The 15,375-nt window shown below is 43.1% G+C and overlaps 1 protein-coding gene across 3 annotated transcripts in view; it reads left to right on the top strand.

Annotated features, from left to right (window-relative positions):
• The first annotated feature begins 366 nt into the window (after positions 1-366).
• Positions 367-15,375, top strand: part of ACER2 (alkaline ceramidase 2) — a 97,232-nt gene continuing 82,223 nt past the window's right edge. For 2 of the 3 annotated variants that reach the window (XM_082257919.1, XM_082257918.1), the window contains exons 1-2: positions 370-633; positions 966-1,112. In XM_082257919.1, the coding sequence (XP_082114045.1) occupies positions 1,005-1,112 (108 nt within the window). In that variant the 5' untranslated portion in view covers positions 370-633; positions 966-1,004. Of the gene's footprint in view, positions 634-965; positions 1,113-15,375 lie in introns of all 3 variants that reach the window. The other variant, XM_082257920.1, reaches the window with a different exon arrangement.

Here is a 15,375-nt window from a genome sequence, read left to right as displayed (position 1 = left end):
CAAATCCTCCGGGGCTTAAGTGGTTAAGGGGGGAAAATCTGCCGGTCCTTAAGGGGTTAATATGACTTCAATCAGAGTGTAGAAAAACAATCCGTCTTATCTATTCGTAATACATTCATCAGGCTTCCGTGCTGCTATCTATTCCCATTAAACGGAATAACGGGATAAGATCAGACAGCCTCCGATTAGAAGGAATGAGCGGCAGAGGATAAGAGGGAATCTTTGTGTAGAGGAGCCATGTGATTGGCTGAGCTCCTAATCCAGGCTCACTCTGATACCCTGCTGTCTGCTGAGCATGTAAACAAGCCTGGAGGGGGCGGAGCCCGCACGGTTCATGTGCCGGCCTGGCCCCTCCCCCGGGGCGGGATTCTATCCGGCTAATGGACGGCTTTAATTATTCTGTACACTTCTCTAGATAGGAGCAGATGGTCGGAGGCGCTGGATGGGAAGCGTTCTGTGCCTGGCTTCCCATACAAAACATTGTCACCCAGCCGCCCGGTCAGAGCTGAGCCTCGCTGTGTGTTTATAGGAGCCTGACACATCGCCTGCTGCTGTTTACATAAGAAGAGACTTTCTGTAGGTGGCAGCCAGGGGAGAAAGAAGATCTGCAGCAGCTCGTCTCTCATACACAAGGTAGCTCCATCAGTTTGGATGTGATAGTTATGACTTGTCAGAGAGATCGGACTGGATTCAGAAGAAGGGATGGCAGACACTGAGCCTAGGGTGCCCATACACTATACAATCTGATTGTACAATCTCCTTCTCATCAACTATACAGTGCAGGACCTGCCTGATTTCAGGATCGCTTAGAATGGACCTCCCATGACATAGTTCATCTAGATCTGGATGGAATTGTATAGTGTATGGGTACTACATTCGTTACAGATTTGAATGACTCGAAAGGAACAAGCATTGATTATAGGATTATCGTAATAGGATTCTATTTCTTATTCCCTTCCTTTCAGATCTGAGGGGTGATTTGTCTGCAGAGAAGAGGATCAGAGATGGCATCTTTGAAGATATGGGACCATCTGCAGGCTGGCAGCTCCGAGGTGGACTGGTGCGAAGACAACTACAAAATCGTCCCCACTATCGCCGAGTTTTACAATACAGTGAGTGCTCTCTATATACTACATTGTTTTATTTCTTGTCTGTGAGGCAGCCATTTATAAAAATCCCGTAACTGCTGTCATTTCATCTACAAATCCTTTTACTTCTTTAGAAGACTAGTCTCTCAAAAACAATTTATAGTGGACACTAATAGTGTCCTACAAGTGTTCAGGAGGCAATCTGCCATCTTCTAAATGCCTGTATTCTGGGTTTCCTAAAATCCTTTTTAATGGAACTAACACAATACAGCCACTTGTGGTTCCATTGACTTGAAAAAGTAAGTATGACAGGCGGTGCCACCTGTCAACTCAACAAAGGGTAACTCAACTTTCGTGGGGAAAAAAAAAATAGAAAAATAAAATTATATATACAATATATACATGATTTATCATGCACAGACAAAGTAATCCCTTTACGACTGCCCAACACATATATGCAGCGGCAAGATGGTGGGCATTAACGGCCACCTGCTGCACATATGTGTAACTGGACAGCGATTGGTTACATGCTGAGAGTGAACTCACTGCATGCTCTCAGCACAAAGACCGAGCTGTAAATGACGGTTTAAAGTTCCATAGGCCACCATACACTGTTTGTCCGATTCCAGCTGGCTCGGCAGAAATTCGAGCAGTATATGGTGCTACCAGCAGGGCTGTCTTTAACATAGGGCAAAAGGGGCAGCTGCCCCGGGTCTAGTCATTGTTATGGAGCCCAAAGCAGCTGCCCCTGGTCTAGTCATTGTTATGGAGCCCAAAGCAGCTGCCCCGGGTCTAGTCATTGTCATGGAGCCCAAAGCAGCTGCCCCTGGAGCCCCCAAATAGTTAAGTGGATTCAAGAGGGCCCAAGAAAATTTTTGCCCAGAGTCCAATAAAGAATAAAGATGGCCCTGGCTACCAGTACCACTCCACCACTCTCTTCAATCCACTTCTGTCAAAGGAACATCTCTAATGAGATGCAGGCACAGTTTGGTTATTCCGACAGCTGGCAGCGATGGCTGTCAGAATACAGTAGCCCGTCATGGGGTATTTGTCAATCCCTGTCGTAAGCCATTTTCTACAGACTGAACAAATAAAAAATATAACCAATTCTTCCATCCACACTGTATAGTGCAGTGGTGGAATTTTTAACTGTGATGGCTGTCAGAATACTCAAACAGTTCCTGCATCTGATAGGATGCACCCACTGTTCATCCAAAATGTTTCCATTTGGCTCCTTTGATATATATTTTTTTTAATCATAGGGCTCTTTCACATGGGCGGTCCGATCAGATCCACCTGTCAGTTTTTTAGGCGGATCTGATCGGATGCCCCATTCAGCCCTATGGAGCAGTGGATGTCAGCGGTGACATGTCCGCTGACACCCGCTGCCATCCGCATCCGATCCTGTCTGTGAAATCCATACGGATGGAAACCCTATTTTCCATCTGTCCTGGGGATCGGATCGGATGGGATCGGATGAGAGCGGAGAGGTGGTCCGCTCTCATCCGATTCCCCATAGATAGCAGCGGGGGCTATGACACCTCCCTCTCCGCACTGCAAGCGGAGACGGAGCTGTCATCCGCCGGCTCAGCGGGGATCGGCGGATCGATCCCCGCTGAGCAGCACGGATCCGCCTACGGAGGCGGACCGTGTGAAAGAGCCCATAGGATGTTGGATGGTAGATTACTGACTGGACCCCCATGTAACACATTTTAGCCATGGGATGGCAGGCAGGAGTTTGAACGATAAGAGTCCATTCACACTACCGCGACTTGTCAGGCGACTTGTCAGCCTGACAAGTCGCGGTCCGTCGCTGTCCATGCAGTGCTACAGGACCCGTTCTAATAGGAGCGACACAAGTCGCTCCGACTTAGAAAAACGGTCCTGTACTACTTCGGGGCGACCTCGGAGCAACTTGCATAGACATTCATTATATGAAGTCCATGCAAGTCGCGCCGAAGTCGCGGTGCACACGACTTCACAGGTCGCCCCTGAAGTCGGAGCGACCTAGTGTGAACCGAGACTTAACATAAAACATTTGACCCAAATAAAATGCTTTACAAAACAAATATACACCAGACATTGAGTCCCGGTTCACATTTGTGCGATGCGGGAACGCTGCGAATATACAGCCTGTCCCCGCATCGCATCTGCACCCCTGGCAGTTCACACTGCCATATGCGATACGGGTGTCAATTAAAAGTTAACGACACCCCCAGTTGCGATCGCATATCGCAGTGCGATCTGTAAGTTCGCACAGAATCCGATTGCACTAGTGTGAACCACCATGCGATCCGATTCTGCTGCGGCTAAAAAAAAGGGTCAGGTGCGTGTTTAGTGCGGCTGCGGTGCGAATTCAGCCATACAAAGTGTATGGCAGAAATTTGCACCGCACATGAGATCGCATGTAATTTAGGAGCAGTGCGCATCGAATTACATGCAATCTCCGTGATCGCACAAATGTGAACCGGGGCTGAGTTGGAATAAATAAGGCTGTGGCAATTTTATTATTGGTTTTCAAATAATAAAAAAACAACTTTAATAATATATATTATCATATTATCATAACACTCAAAACAACCTAGCCACTACAGCTCAGGTTGTATAAATAACAAATTGATCAAAAATATTTCTTCCAACAATAAAGAAAAATTCAAGAAACTTACATAATAACAAATTTAGTCCCCCTACGCAACAAGCAAAGGTGACCCTACCACATAATTATTTGACAAACGAGGGGAGGGAGGACGGGGAACACCACAGCTCAGTTTCTGAAGCGATTGGATTTCTACTACTGAGGTGCCCCTTAAATACCCTAAAATGGGGTTCTGGCAGGCTATTTAGGCGGGATAAATGAGCCGGAAAGGGCCATTTGACCCCAGGGAAGCGTCAACTAGCCAATTCTCCCTGGATACAGGGTAGCTTTGGTCGGGAATTTTGAGCGGGAAGAAGGCCGAATGACCTCAGAAGGAAAAGGTCAAATAACCCTCACCTCAGAGGTTATAAACTTAATCCCCTCAGATTATATTAATTTAAATATTAATCTATCCCTGTCACCAGCCCATGATAAAGGGGTGCTATATACTGCTCCCTTTTTTTTTTTTTTTTTACATTTCATCAGGAAGCGTGGAAAATTTGCATAGTTTTTGACCAGCTTTACTTGGCCACACAAGTTACATTCTAAATGAGTGGTTTTTCCAAGAGAAAAATAGTTCCGTAATTGCTTTTTGGGGTGAGCAGGTTGAATATAGTGAATCCTGAAAAAGTAGATGTCTCCTGTGAGACTTATCAATATGTACTAAACATGAGAAATAGGGACATTCATTTGTGCTCATTAATGAGGTATAAAAACTAGTATACCATGTTCAGTGAACAGTAGTAAAAGGAATCTAACAAGATTGTAATTTTATTATAATACAGGATTATATAATGTCAACAGTTTAACACATAACAAAATGAAGGCAGACATTACAGTTACAATACACTTGGTACACGAGGAATCAGAGGGCCCTGCTCGTTAGAGCTTACAAAGTAATATGGAAGCTGTCATTTCTGGTGCCTACCCCCCTTGTCCAATCAGAGAATGCTTCTCTGAATGGAACCCATGCTAAGCGTCTGACGTCCTGTGTTCAGAATGCAGAAGGTCAACCATTCAGCACGGGACTTGGAAATCAGTTGAGATGACTGGACCAGTGGTGTCTAATACAGTGATTTCCAGCTTCCAGGGGAATCAGCCAGGTATGGTATATGCATAGGTGCACTGGCCCAAGCTGGAACAATGAAACTATGTATAAAGTATCCATACCTGGAATTCTTCTTTGATTCTGTTGTTATTTGCTATAGCTTGATGTTACTTGTATAGTACAATTGTGCTTTAATCACTTTAGGACCGGAGGATTTTCCTGCCTTACGTCCAGGCCACTTTTTGCGATTCAGCACTGTGCGACTTTAACTGACAATTGCGCGGTCATGCAACGCCGTACCAAAACGAAATTTACGTCCTTTTTTTCCCACACACAGAGCTTTCTTTTGGTGGTATTTGATCACCTCTGCGCTTTTCATTTTTTGCGATATTAGTAAAAAAAAGTAACAATTTTGAAAAAATAACAATATTTTTCTACTTTGACAGTTAAAAAATATCCAATATATTCAATTTTTGTCATATATTTAGGCCAAAATGTATTTAGCTACATGTCTTTGACCAAAAAAATTCTCAATGAGCGTATTTTTAACCGCTTTAAGACCGGAAGATTTTACCCCATTCCTGACCAGGCCATATTTTGCGATTCGGCACTGCATTATTTTAACGGACAATTGCGCGGGCGTGCGGCACTGTACCCAAATTAAATGTATGTAATTTTTTCCCCCACAAATAGAGCTTTCTTTTGGTGGTATTTGATCACCTGTACGATTTTTACTTTTTGCGCTATAAACAAAAAAAGAGCGACAATTTTGAAAAAATAACAATATTTTTCACATTTTTTTATTCTCCCCCCCCCAAAAAAATGTAAAAATCTAAATTTTTTAACATTTTAGGCCAATTTGTTTTTTGCTACATATTTTTGGTAAAAAAAATCGCAATAAGCGTATTTTGATTGGTTTGCGCAAAAGTTATCGCAGCTACTAACTACGGGAAATTTATGTAATTTTTATTGTTTTTTTTAAACTAGTAATGGCGGCGATCTGGCGGCAATCTGCAATTTTTTTTGCGGGACTGCGACATTGCGGCGGACAGATCGGACATTTTTGACACTTTTGGGGGTACCAGTGACATTACTACAGTAATCAGTGCTATAAATATGCACTGTTACTGTAAAAATGACACTGGCAGGGAAGGGGTTAACTTTTATTGGGGATCAAGGGGTTAATGTATGCCTGGTGCTTACTGACGTGTGTGGGGGGAGGGGACTGTGTGACACAGGCACAGATCGCAGGTTCAGCTATGCTGAATCCTGTAATCGGTGACTGCCTGTCACTTAGGAGATCCGCCCGCTTTGTTTACACAAGCGGGTGGTTCTCCACACTTGATCCCCGACGATCGGGGAAGAGCCGCGATGATCACCGCCGCTCCTCCCCTGGCCCGACTCCCGCTGTGTCTGAATACAGCGGGAGCGAGCCTCCGGCGGAGCGCGCGCGCCGCCCACAAGGGGAGGTAGAGTAGACCTACGTCGCTGGACGATAACGAGCCATTTTGCCGCAGTACGCTCCATGTGAGCGGTCGGCAAGTGGTTAAAGGAGAAGTATGGTTAAAGCTCTTTTCCTGTGATTCATAGGAATGCTCTTAATTCTGAACTCCTGTAACCCAGATTCAGCTGTCAGCTGACCTCACAGAGCCACTCAAGGCCCTGAAGGGTGCAGGGATCCTGATAATAATGTTGAGATCCGTCCAGATCCCTGACCGGTAGCTTGCTCAGCCTCTGTGCGCCGCTTCCAGCCCAAGGCAGCCGCTTCCAGCCCCTGCACAACCCGGCGCTCCAGTGAGTGCTGAAGGGGCATAGCAGAGAGCTAGTAATTGACAGTCACCACCATGTGCTTAGAGTGGACCAGAGAGCTAAGCTGTCATATGATTGCTCAGGTCTCGATCTTAGAGGTGGTGAGGGGACAGCTGCAGTTTTAGATGATGCATCATCCTAGGTGTGTATCTATGCTTGTTTTTTCAATTCCTATACTTCTCTTTTAAAGCGGCGTTCTAGCCTTTTTTTCCCCCTAAAAAACACCCCCACGATGGTGGCATCCTATATAATACATTCCAGCATATGTAGTAAATGTAGTCTTTTTTTGTTAGATAGTTAGTTCTGAAATCACTCCGTGTCACCTCCTTAGGAAGCGCGCTCCCATCTTCAGTGTGGGCATCTGAAGACCTATTGTAGCTTCTTCTGGGATACGGTGCTGGTGGCTACCCAGCATGCACCTCTCGATGTCACGCATGCGCATTGCGTACTCATTGTATTGTGGAGGCTGCCTATTGACTCCTGGGATTGATGACACTTATATCCTAGGATCCAATGGGCGGCCAGAAATGACGTACCTTGCCGTGGCAAGGTACAACGGAAGTGCACCTGTCTAATAGCCAAAAAAGAGAATAAGCTTGAGAAAAATGATTATTGGTAATGTGATAAGTAATGCAGGGGGGCCACCTTCAAAATCTTATAGTGTATTTGATTTTGATTTTGGGGTCAGTAGTCTGTCTCATTAAGAAACCTATAGTGCCCTTGGTGTAGCAGCATAGTGATAAAGGTACTAGGCATTCCAGAAAATAGACAACATACCTGTGTGTTTACAGCGCACCACACTATAGCCATTAACAGCAATTACATGAGGTGTGCACAGCAATTTTCTTTTACTTGATAACAGGAAATAATTATGTAAGCATAATTGCTATTAAATCATCACCCGAGACTCCAGTGTAATGGCAGCTAGGGAGAGTTACACTAAGGAGTCATACCTAACGTGTCTGAATGAATGTATTTGACATATTTACAGCATGATTATCATACGGTATATTGGAAATGGATGATGATAGGGCCTCCTGCACATGGACGTAATAAATACCGATCTTTATACACAGGATCTTGCTGGCAGAGGTCGGCAAAAAAAATCCTGAGTTAAAAAACGCAAGTTCTGTTCCATAAGGACTTCATGTACAGGTGCGTAAACCTGCGTAAATGCATGAAATTCTTCCTTTTTTCTCTTCTAGCTGCCAGTGTTTTCATTTCTTTGTATATACTTGTATGTATTTTGTATATACATGTAATCCCCGAGTTACATACATGCGACTTACATACGATTCATACTTACAAATGGAGGCAGACAGCAGGAAGTGAGAGGAAATCTACCCCTAGGAAGGGAAATTCACTCCTGTAAGACTTATCATAGGAAAAAGTTGTCACCACTAAAGCTAACTTAAAAACATAAAAATTATTTTTTGGGCTGGAGTTACACTTAAAAAATGTACCTGTTCCAACTTACATACAAATTCTTCTTAAGAACAAACCTACAGAACCTATTTTGTTTGTAACCCGGGGACTCCCTGTACAGTAAATTACTGTGCTTAAGGCCCCTTTCACACTTGTACGACTTGTCCTGCGATTTGGGACTGCAAAGTCGCATGACAAGTTGTACTCCATGATTTCAAAGGAGTACCGCTCATATCTGTACGACTTCAAGTTGCAACGATTTCAAAGCTGTCCCTGCACTACTTTGGGCTGATTTTAATGCGTTTTGAGGTCCATAGATATAGGCATTGCTTCAAGTCCAGTCAAAATCGCGGCAAAAAAAATTGCGTGACTTTTAGGTTGCACAAGTGTAAAAAGGGGCCTAAATGTAAATTTTTATTTTTTTTTCTTCTTATGGCTCTGAATGTATCATTAGGGCTCCTTCACATGGGCATATGTGTACTTTCTGTGTAAAATATTCACCCAAGGTACCAGTGTTAATTTCGTCAACGAAAACGTTTTCATCACCGTTTTCGTCAACGCCATTTTTCAAGTGACGAAAACAAAACGCAAAGTATAGCACATTTTCGTCAAATGACGACAACTATGACGAAAATCAAATCCGTTTTTGTTAACGAACGAAAACTAAATGAGAATGTGAGGCAGGGACATTTACCCAACTTCCGGTTTTCACGGAGCTCCGCCTGCTTCCGCTCCCAGTAAGCGACTGTGTGGTGTGGCGCTGGCGTGGCATGCCCCGTGACGTCCGACGTGATGACTACAGTCGAGACCATTCACCTCACCAGAGCACTGCAGCACTACAGCCAGGCCTCCAGACTCCCGACCCGACTCCGTCACATCATCACACGGCAGATGACCACCACCACATCCAGAGCAGAGCACCCACTGAGTGAGTTACAACAGCCAGGCCAGCCATTACTGCCTCCCCTCAGACCAGTGGCATCCGCCATCCAGCACTGTGTGTGTGTGTGGGCATAGGCTGCTGAGGCCGGCTCATTTATGTTACCCCCTTTGGTCCAAAAAGCAATATTCTTGGCAAAACAGATTTGCCTAAATAAAGATTTAATGACTAAATCTGCGTCTGTGTAGTGCTGTGCTAGTGCATGCTCAAAGCTTAATCCCATAAATAATAACATATTCAATTTTTCACTCCAGCAGTAGTATATAATGCGTTTGGAAATTGTAGAGAAATGCTTAAATAATGCATTACAAATTACAATTGAACTACACCCATTCGATTATAGATGACTAAAATGAGTTTTAGTCGACTAAAATGTACTGGAGTTTTAGTCGACTAAAATGTACTGGAGTTTTAGTCGACTAAATATGATTAAAACTAAAACACTTGCAGAAGACTAAAATGGGACTAAAACTAAAATGCCATTTTAGTCCTAATGCCTCGTACACACGCAACGATTATCGGCCGCCCGATCGTCCGACTTTTGTCCAGAGTGGTGTTTTGTTGGTTGGAATGTGTCTAGACTGCACACGAATTTTCTTGGCCAACAAAAATCTACTTCAGAAGTGATGTCATGTGCTGGTTTACTTTCCATGTGTTTTTTCTTCTCTGAGCATGCCCAGTCTTGCTCATCAGATTTTTGTCTGCCGAAATCTGTACTGACTGACGGAAAATCGGCCGTTGTGTTGTTGGCCAACAAAAATTTTATTGCCTGCACACCAGATTATTTTCGGCCGAAAATCGGAGTCGGTTGTCGGAAGCATCATACTAACAAGCCGAAAATCGGCCGATCGGACGTTGGCCGAAAATTCCCGGCCAATAATCGATGCGTGTGTACGGGGCATAAGACTAAGACTAAAACTAAATTGAAATTTGCTGCCAAAATTAACACTGCAAGGTACTCATGTTTTGCTGTGTACAACTCTTTTAATGACTTTATGGGGGAGATTTACTAAAACTGGTGCACATAGAATCTGGTACAGCTGTGCATAGTGACCGTTCAGCTCGAGGCTACATTCACACCCAAGCGTCATGTCTTCAAGCGTTTGTGAGCGTTTTTGGAGCAGAATTGCTTGTTTTTGCAGCTTTTGTCAGGCGTTTTTCAAATAAAAGATGTGGAGTGCTGCTGAAAAATAGGCAGAGAGCTGCTGTTTGAGCAGAAAATATGCGACAAAAAGCTGGAAAAAAAGCTTGTCTAGCTTTTTAGGCATTTCTATTAAAGTCCATGGGGGACAAAAACGCTTAATTCTGCCTGAAATGTAGCTCATACTTTTCTGAGCGACTGAAGCGTTTTGCTACAAGCGACAGGACGCTCAGATGTGAGCAAGGACTATTAGAAACAATAGGTTTTTGCTTATTGTGCCTTTTCAAGCTACAAAAGGGCTGAAGAGTGAAGGGGGCTTCTAGGTTTGTCAAAGCTAAATTGAACAAGCTGAAGTTAGAAGCTGATTGGCTACCATGCACAAATGCACCAGATTTTCTGTGAACCAGTTTTAGCAAATCCCCCTCTACCAGGTAGTGAACAAGCATGTAGCAGTTGTGTAAAACGCGTCTACCGTCTTACCCTGCTGTATGTGATTCATTGGATTCCGTGGTGGTGTGCGACCATTTTCTTCTTTCATGCTTCTCCTGGTGGCGAGCTGAGGTTCAGCACCCACCTTGAATCGTGGACTTTGACTAGCCTGATTGGTGTTATCTCTCTTCATTTATCTATTTAACCACACCCCCTTTTAAGTCATGCCTTAATTTTAGCGTAATTTAAACTACGCCCATTTTGCACCATGCCCCGATTCGTGTGCCACTTTTTTTCATTACTAGACTACACCTACAAATGAATGCCCCACCCCCAATTAAAATAATACTCCGCCTACAGAAGAAAAATGTGTCCCTAAACATTTTTTGAGAATGTTGGCAACTATTGATACAACATCTGTGTCAATTTAGCCTTAGGCTCCTTTCACACGGCCGCTCCGTGTGAAAGGTCCGCTGCGGGACTTTTTTTTTTTTTCTTCCACGGAGCGGATGACATTTCTGTCATCCGCTCCGTGTGCCCGCATATCATCCCGTCCGTTTGCGGATGATATGCGGACATAATGTATGTCTATGGCACTGCGGATGTCAGCGGATAACACCGCTGACATCCGATTTTCCTTCCTTTCCGTGTTTTACACGGAAGAAAAAATGGGTTCTGTTCCATTTGTAAAAACGGAACAGAACTGAATGGAGGAAAATCGGGTGTCAGCGGGTGGTATTCCGCTGACACCCGCAGTGCCATTCACTTACATTATGTCCGCAAATCATCCGCAAACGGATTGGATGATTTGCGGACACACGGAGCGGCCGTGTGAAAGGACCCTTACAGATATTTACGCAGCTGTGTACATTGTCCCATACGTAATGGACCAGTGTTTAGATCCATAATAAAAAAAAAATGCTACCCCACTACAAATACAGTATTTGTATTCACCTATGTGCGAATGGCCCAATAGAAATAGCATATTTTTAAAACTTTTTATCCAAGTAAAAGCATTTGGCGGTTTTGTAAAGAAACGTCTTTGGAGATTATAAAAAGTGTGCTGACAAGAGCAAATGTTGCTGCCATATATTGGGCTGATGAGGACACCAACTTAGATAGGTACATCAATTCACTATCAAATTATTTTAAAATAGCCTAATTACAATGAAGCTGATTTCTGATTGGCTTCTGGGGATTTTGGGTACATCATTGCTTGTTGTACAATATGCCCAAGCAGTGCTGGGACAAGGTAATCTAGAGCCCAGGGTGAACATGCCAAATTGTGCCTCCCCCAAGATGTATGATTATGTGTCAGCAAAAATCCACCCCCCCCCAAAAACAAACAAACAAAAATCAAGCACTACTGCATAATCCCCCCCCCCTTCCTCCCAGTACAAATCCACCCCCCTGCTGAAATTCCCCTCCTGGCACAAATCTTTGAACCCCCCCCAGCTCAAATCCTTTCTCGTCCCATATGCCCCCAGCACAAAACTTCCCCCTCCAAGCATAAATGCTCTCTCCCCACTCCATTCCCCCCCCCCCTCCTAGCACAAATATCCCCCCAATCATCCATATTAGCATAAATACCCCCTGAAAAAAAAATTCTGATCTTGGCACAAACCCCCTCCTACCATATTACCACAGACCCTACCCCCCCCTCCCAAAATCCCCCCCCCCACCTCAAATCCCTCCCCAGATTTTTCCCTTCTAGAACAATTCTTACTCTCTGCCACCCTCCCCCCTTATTTTTCCCATGGTGCCCCCCCCCCACCTCACATGATACCACTGTGCCCAGGGCAGCTGCTCCTCCTGCCCACCCTTTGTCCCAGCCCTGTGCCCAAGTAAACAATAATTTATCCTTCACATAGTAGAGACTTAGAAGTGATTTTATTCTACTAACACTACAACATTTTCAGCCAGATTTTCAGTGTCAAGCTGCACAGATTTTCTTCCAAACCCCATTTTCAGCGATTTTATTCTAAGAAGGTACAGATTATAGAGAACAGCCTAGGTTTTCTAAAAATAAATGGCATGAATCTCTGTGAGGAATGCCTCCACAGCACACAGGCTGTACTTTTCACAGGACTACATTATACGTTTACACTGTATATTTCTCTGTGTTCCATAGTTATTGTCCTCAGAGATCAGCAGCAAATGTCTTTTTTATGAGTCAAACAAGCATTCCTTACAAATGAGAGCTGAACAAATGCACATTCATAGTTTTTTTTTTCTATGGCCTTTTCTCTCATATTCTGCATAGTAAAATCACTGTTCTCACATGTTTTTAAAAATCCTGGGGTTTTAGTCATGAAAAGTTCACTTGTGGGAGCGTTTTTTTTTTTTTAGTTGCCAATAGCAACCAGCCTTTTTCCAGCTGTGATTTTTGCATTGCAGATAAAAAAAAAAAAAAAAAAGACAAGGATTCTACTTCTGGTTCTATGTCTACTTGTAACTGACATCAATAAATGACCTTGTTAGTACAATATTCATACAACCTACTATATGCAACTGTAAAAGCCATTCATTCATCAGAGAAGCATTTCAAGGGCTATTCCACTTTAACCGCATAAACCCACTTCTCTGTCTTTTTGGTCAATGGCCAAGGAACTTTGTACTTGGAGTTAGAATGTGTCAGATTTGGCTTTTTTGTTTCTCCACACAGTGTCATACCAATACAAACAAAAAAGTAAACATGAGAATGCCTACACATTTGTAATTACAACAATTTTTTCTGGGCGAAGTGGTGCATTATCTGACAGAAATGCAGAGGTGCCAATATTTTTTGCCATGACTGTCTATGAAAACATACTGTATTGCATCTCATAAAATAAGAATATTTTCGAAAAGATATTTAATTTAAGTAATTCAATTCAAAAAGTGAAATTCATATATTTAATAAATTCATTACACACAGAGTTATATATTTCAAGCATTTCTTTCTTTAATTTTGATAAGTATGGCTTACAGCTAGTGAAAACCCAAAATTCAGTATCTCAGAAAATTAGAATATTACATAAGATCAATAAAAAAAAAAAAAAAAAAAAAAAGATTTTAATACAGAAATGTTTTTTGTTTTTTTTTTTATATTTCTTTATTAAATTTTTCAAAAATTACAAAAAGCAGGAAGAAAACATTTCAATACTCCATTCTCTGGAGGAAAATTCAAATCCTATACACTTTAAAACAATTTACCCCTTAATTTCTTATAAGCCTCTTCTTTTCCTCTTTACTTCCCATTACATTACTACCAAACCATCTCCTATTATTTCTTTACACTCTTCTGTTTCCTTGAAGTTTTGCCACTCAACCCAAATTTCTAGCGCACTCTCCTGATCTTCCTCGTCCCAGCTCTTTAAGGCCTACTGAAAAGTATGTCCATGTACAGTATAGTATGTACTCAATACTTGGTCGGGGCTTCTTTTGCATGATTTACTGCCTGTGGAACTGCTGAGATGTTATTGAAGCCCAGGTTGCTTTGATAGCGCCTTCAGCTCTTCTGCATTATTGTGTCTGGTGTCTTCCATCTTTCTTTTGAAAATACCCCACAGACTCTCTATGGGGTTTAGGTCAGGCACGTTTGCTGGCCAATCAAGCACAGTGATACCAGGATCATTAAACCAGGTATTGGTACTTTTGGCAGTGTGGGCAGGTGCCAAGACCTGCTGGAAAATGAAATCAGTCTGACGTTTGAGCTAAAGGTTTCACTTCTTGTTCGTACTGACTCTTGGCACCTGTATCTTGAGGAAAACAATGGATGCAAACGTCAAGACTCTATACCAGTTGTTCTTGCAAAGTAAGGCATGTTTGTGACTTCACCAGTTGAGACGAATGTTTTCGCCAGTAGTAAAGCACATTGTGTTGTATTAAAGGGAAAGTTTCTTTGCCTCTTGCATCAAGGCGGAAATGTGCTTCTGAGCTAGACTGAGAATTTTGACCACATATGTGAGATCACACAATTTAATGTGTATTGGACGGTAGTCAGGAAGCTGCCCTTTAATTCAAATTAGTGGATGTGATTCATTGTGAATGCTTGCTGTGATATTCCCACAGAAAACCCACGCAACTGTGCAAACCACACAGATAAACACACACACAACCAAAACAGTAAATACGCTCTTTATATAAAAAAAAATACCAAAACCACCTTATAGTATACATACAATAATACAAATGCAGAAGCAATGAAGTTGTATATACAAAGAATGCACATGTGCAGAGTAAAAACAAATCAAATTAAAACATGCCTTTCCATCAGTACCAGTATGCTTAAGGCCCCTTTCACACAGGCGGACCGTTCAGATCCGCCTGTCCGTTTTTTTGGCGGATCTGAACGGTCCCCCCATGCATTCCTATGGGGCATCGGATGTCAGCGGAGACATGTCCGCTGACATCCGACCCGATCCGATCCGTTCCCATCCGATTTCCCCCATAGAGAGGCATGGGGAACTGACAGCTGTGTCTCTGCACACAACGCGAAGACATAGCTGTCCTCCTCCTGCTGCTCAGCGGGGGATTGAAAAACGGAATCCGTCTGATGGACGGATAGTGTGAAAGGGGCCTAAAGCTGGTCAACAGAGGGAAGCATGAATTTCCTGGTAGAGGGCTGCGCTGACTTTGGACTTGATAAAACACAGTTGACCAACATCAGCAGATGAAATGCATCCCCAAATCATCGCTCACTGTGGAAACCTCACACTGGACCTCATGCAACTTGTGTTTTGTGCATCTCCACTCTTCCTCCAGACTCTGGGATCTTGATTTCTAAATTAAATGCAAAATGTATTTTAGTCCCAAAAAGAGGACTTTGGACCACTGAGCAACGCTTTTGATGCTGTCTCTTGTTCAGGAATGGCTTTA

Source organism: Pelophylax lessonae (assembly GCF_965119305.1).
Source record: "Pelophylax lessonae genome assembly, chromosome: 1".
Classification (NCBI taxonomy): domain Eukaryota; kingdom Metazoa; phylum Chordata; class Amphibia; order Anura; family Ranidae; genus Pelophylax; species Pelophylax lessonae.
This window is presented reverse-complemented; position numbering and strand designations above follow the sequence as displayed.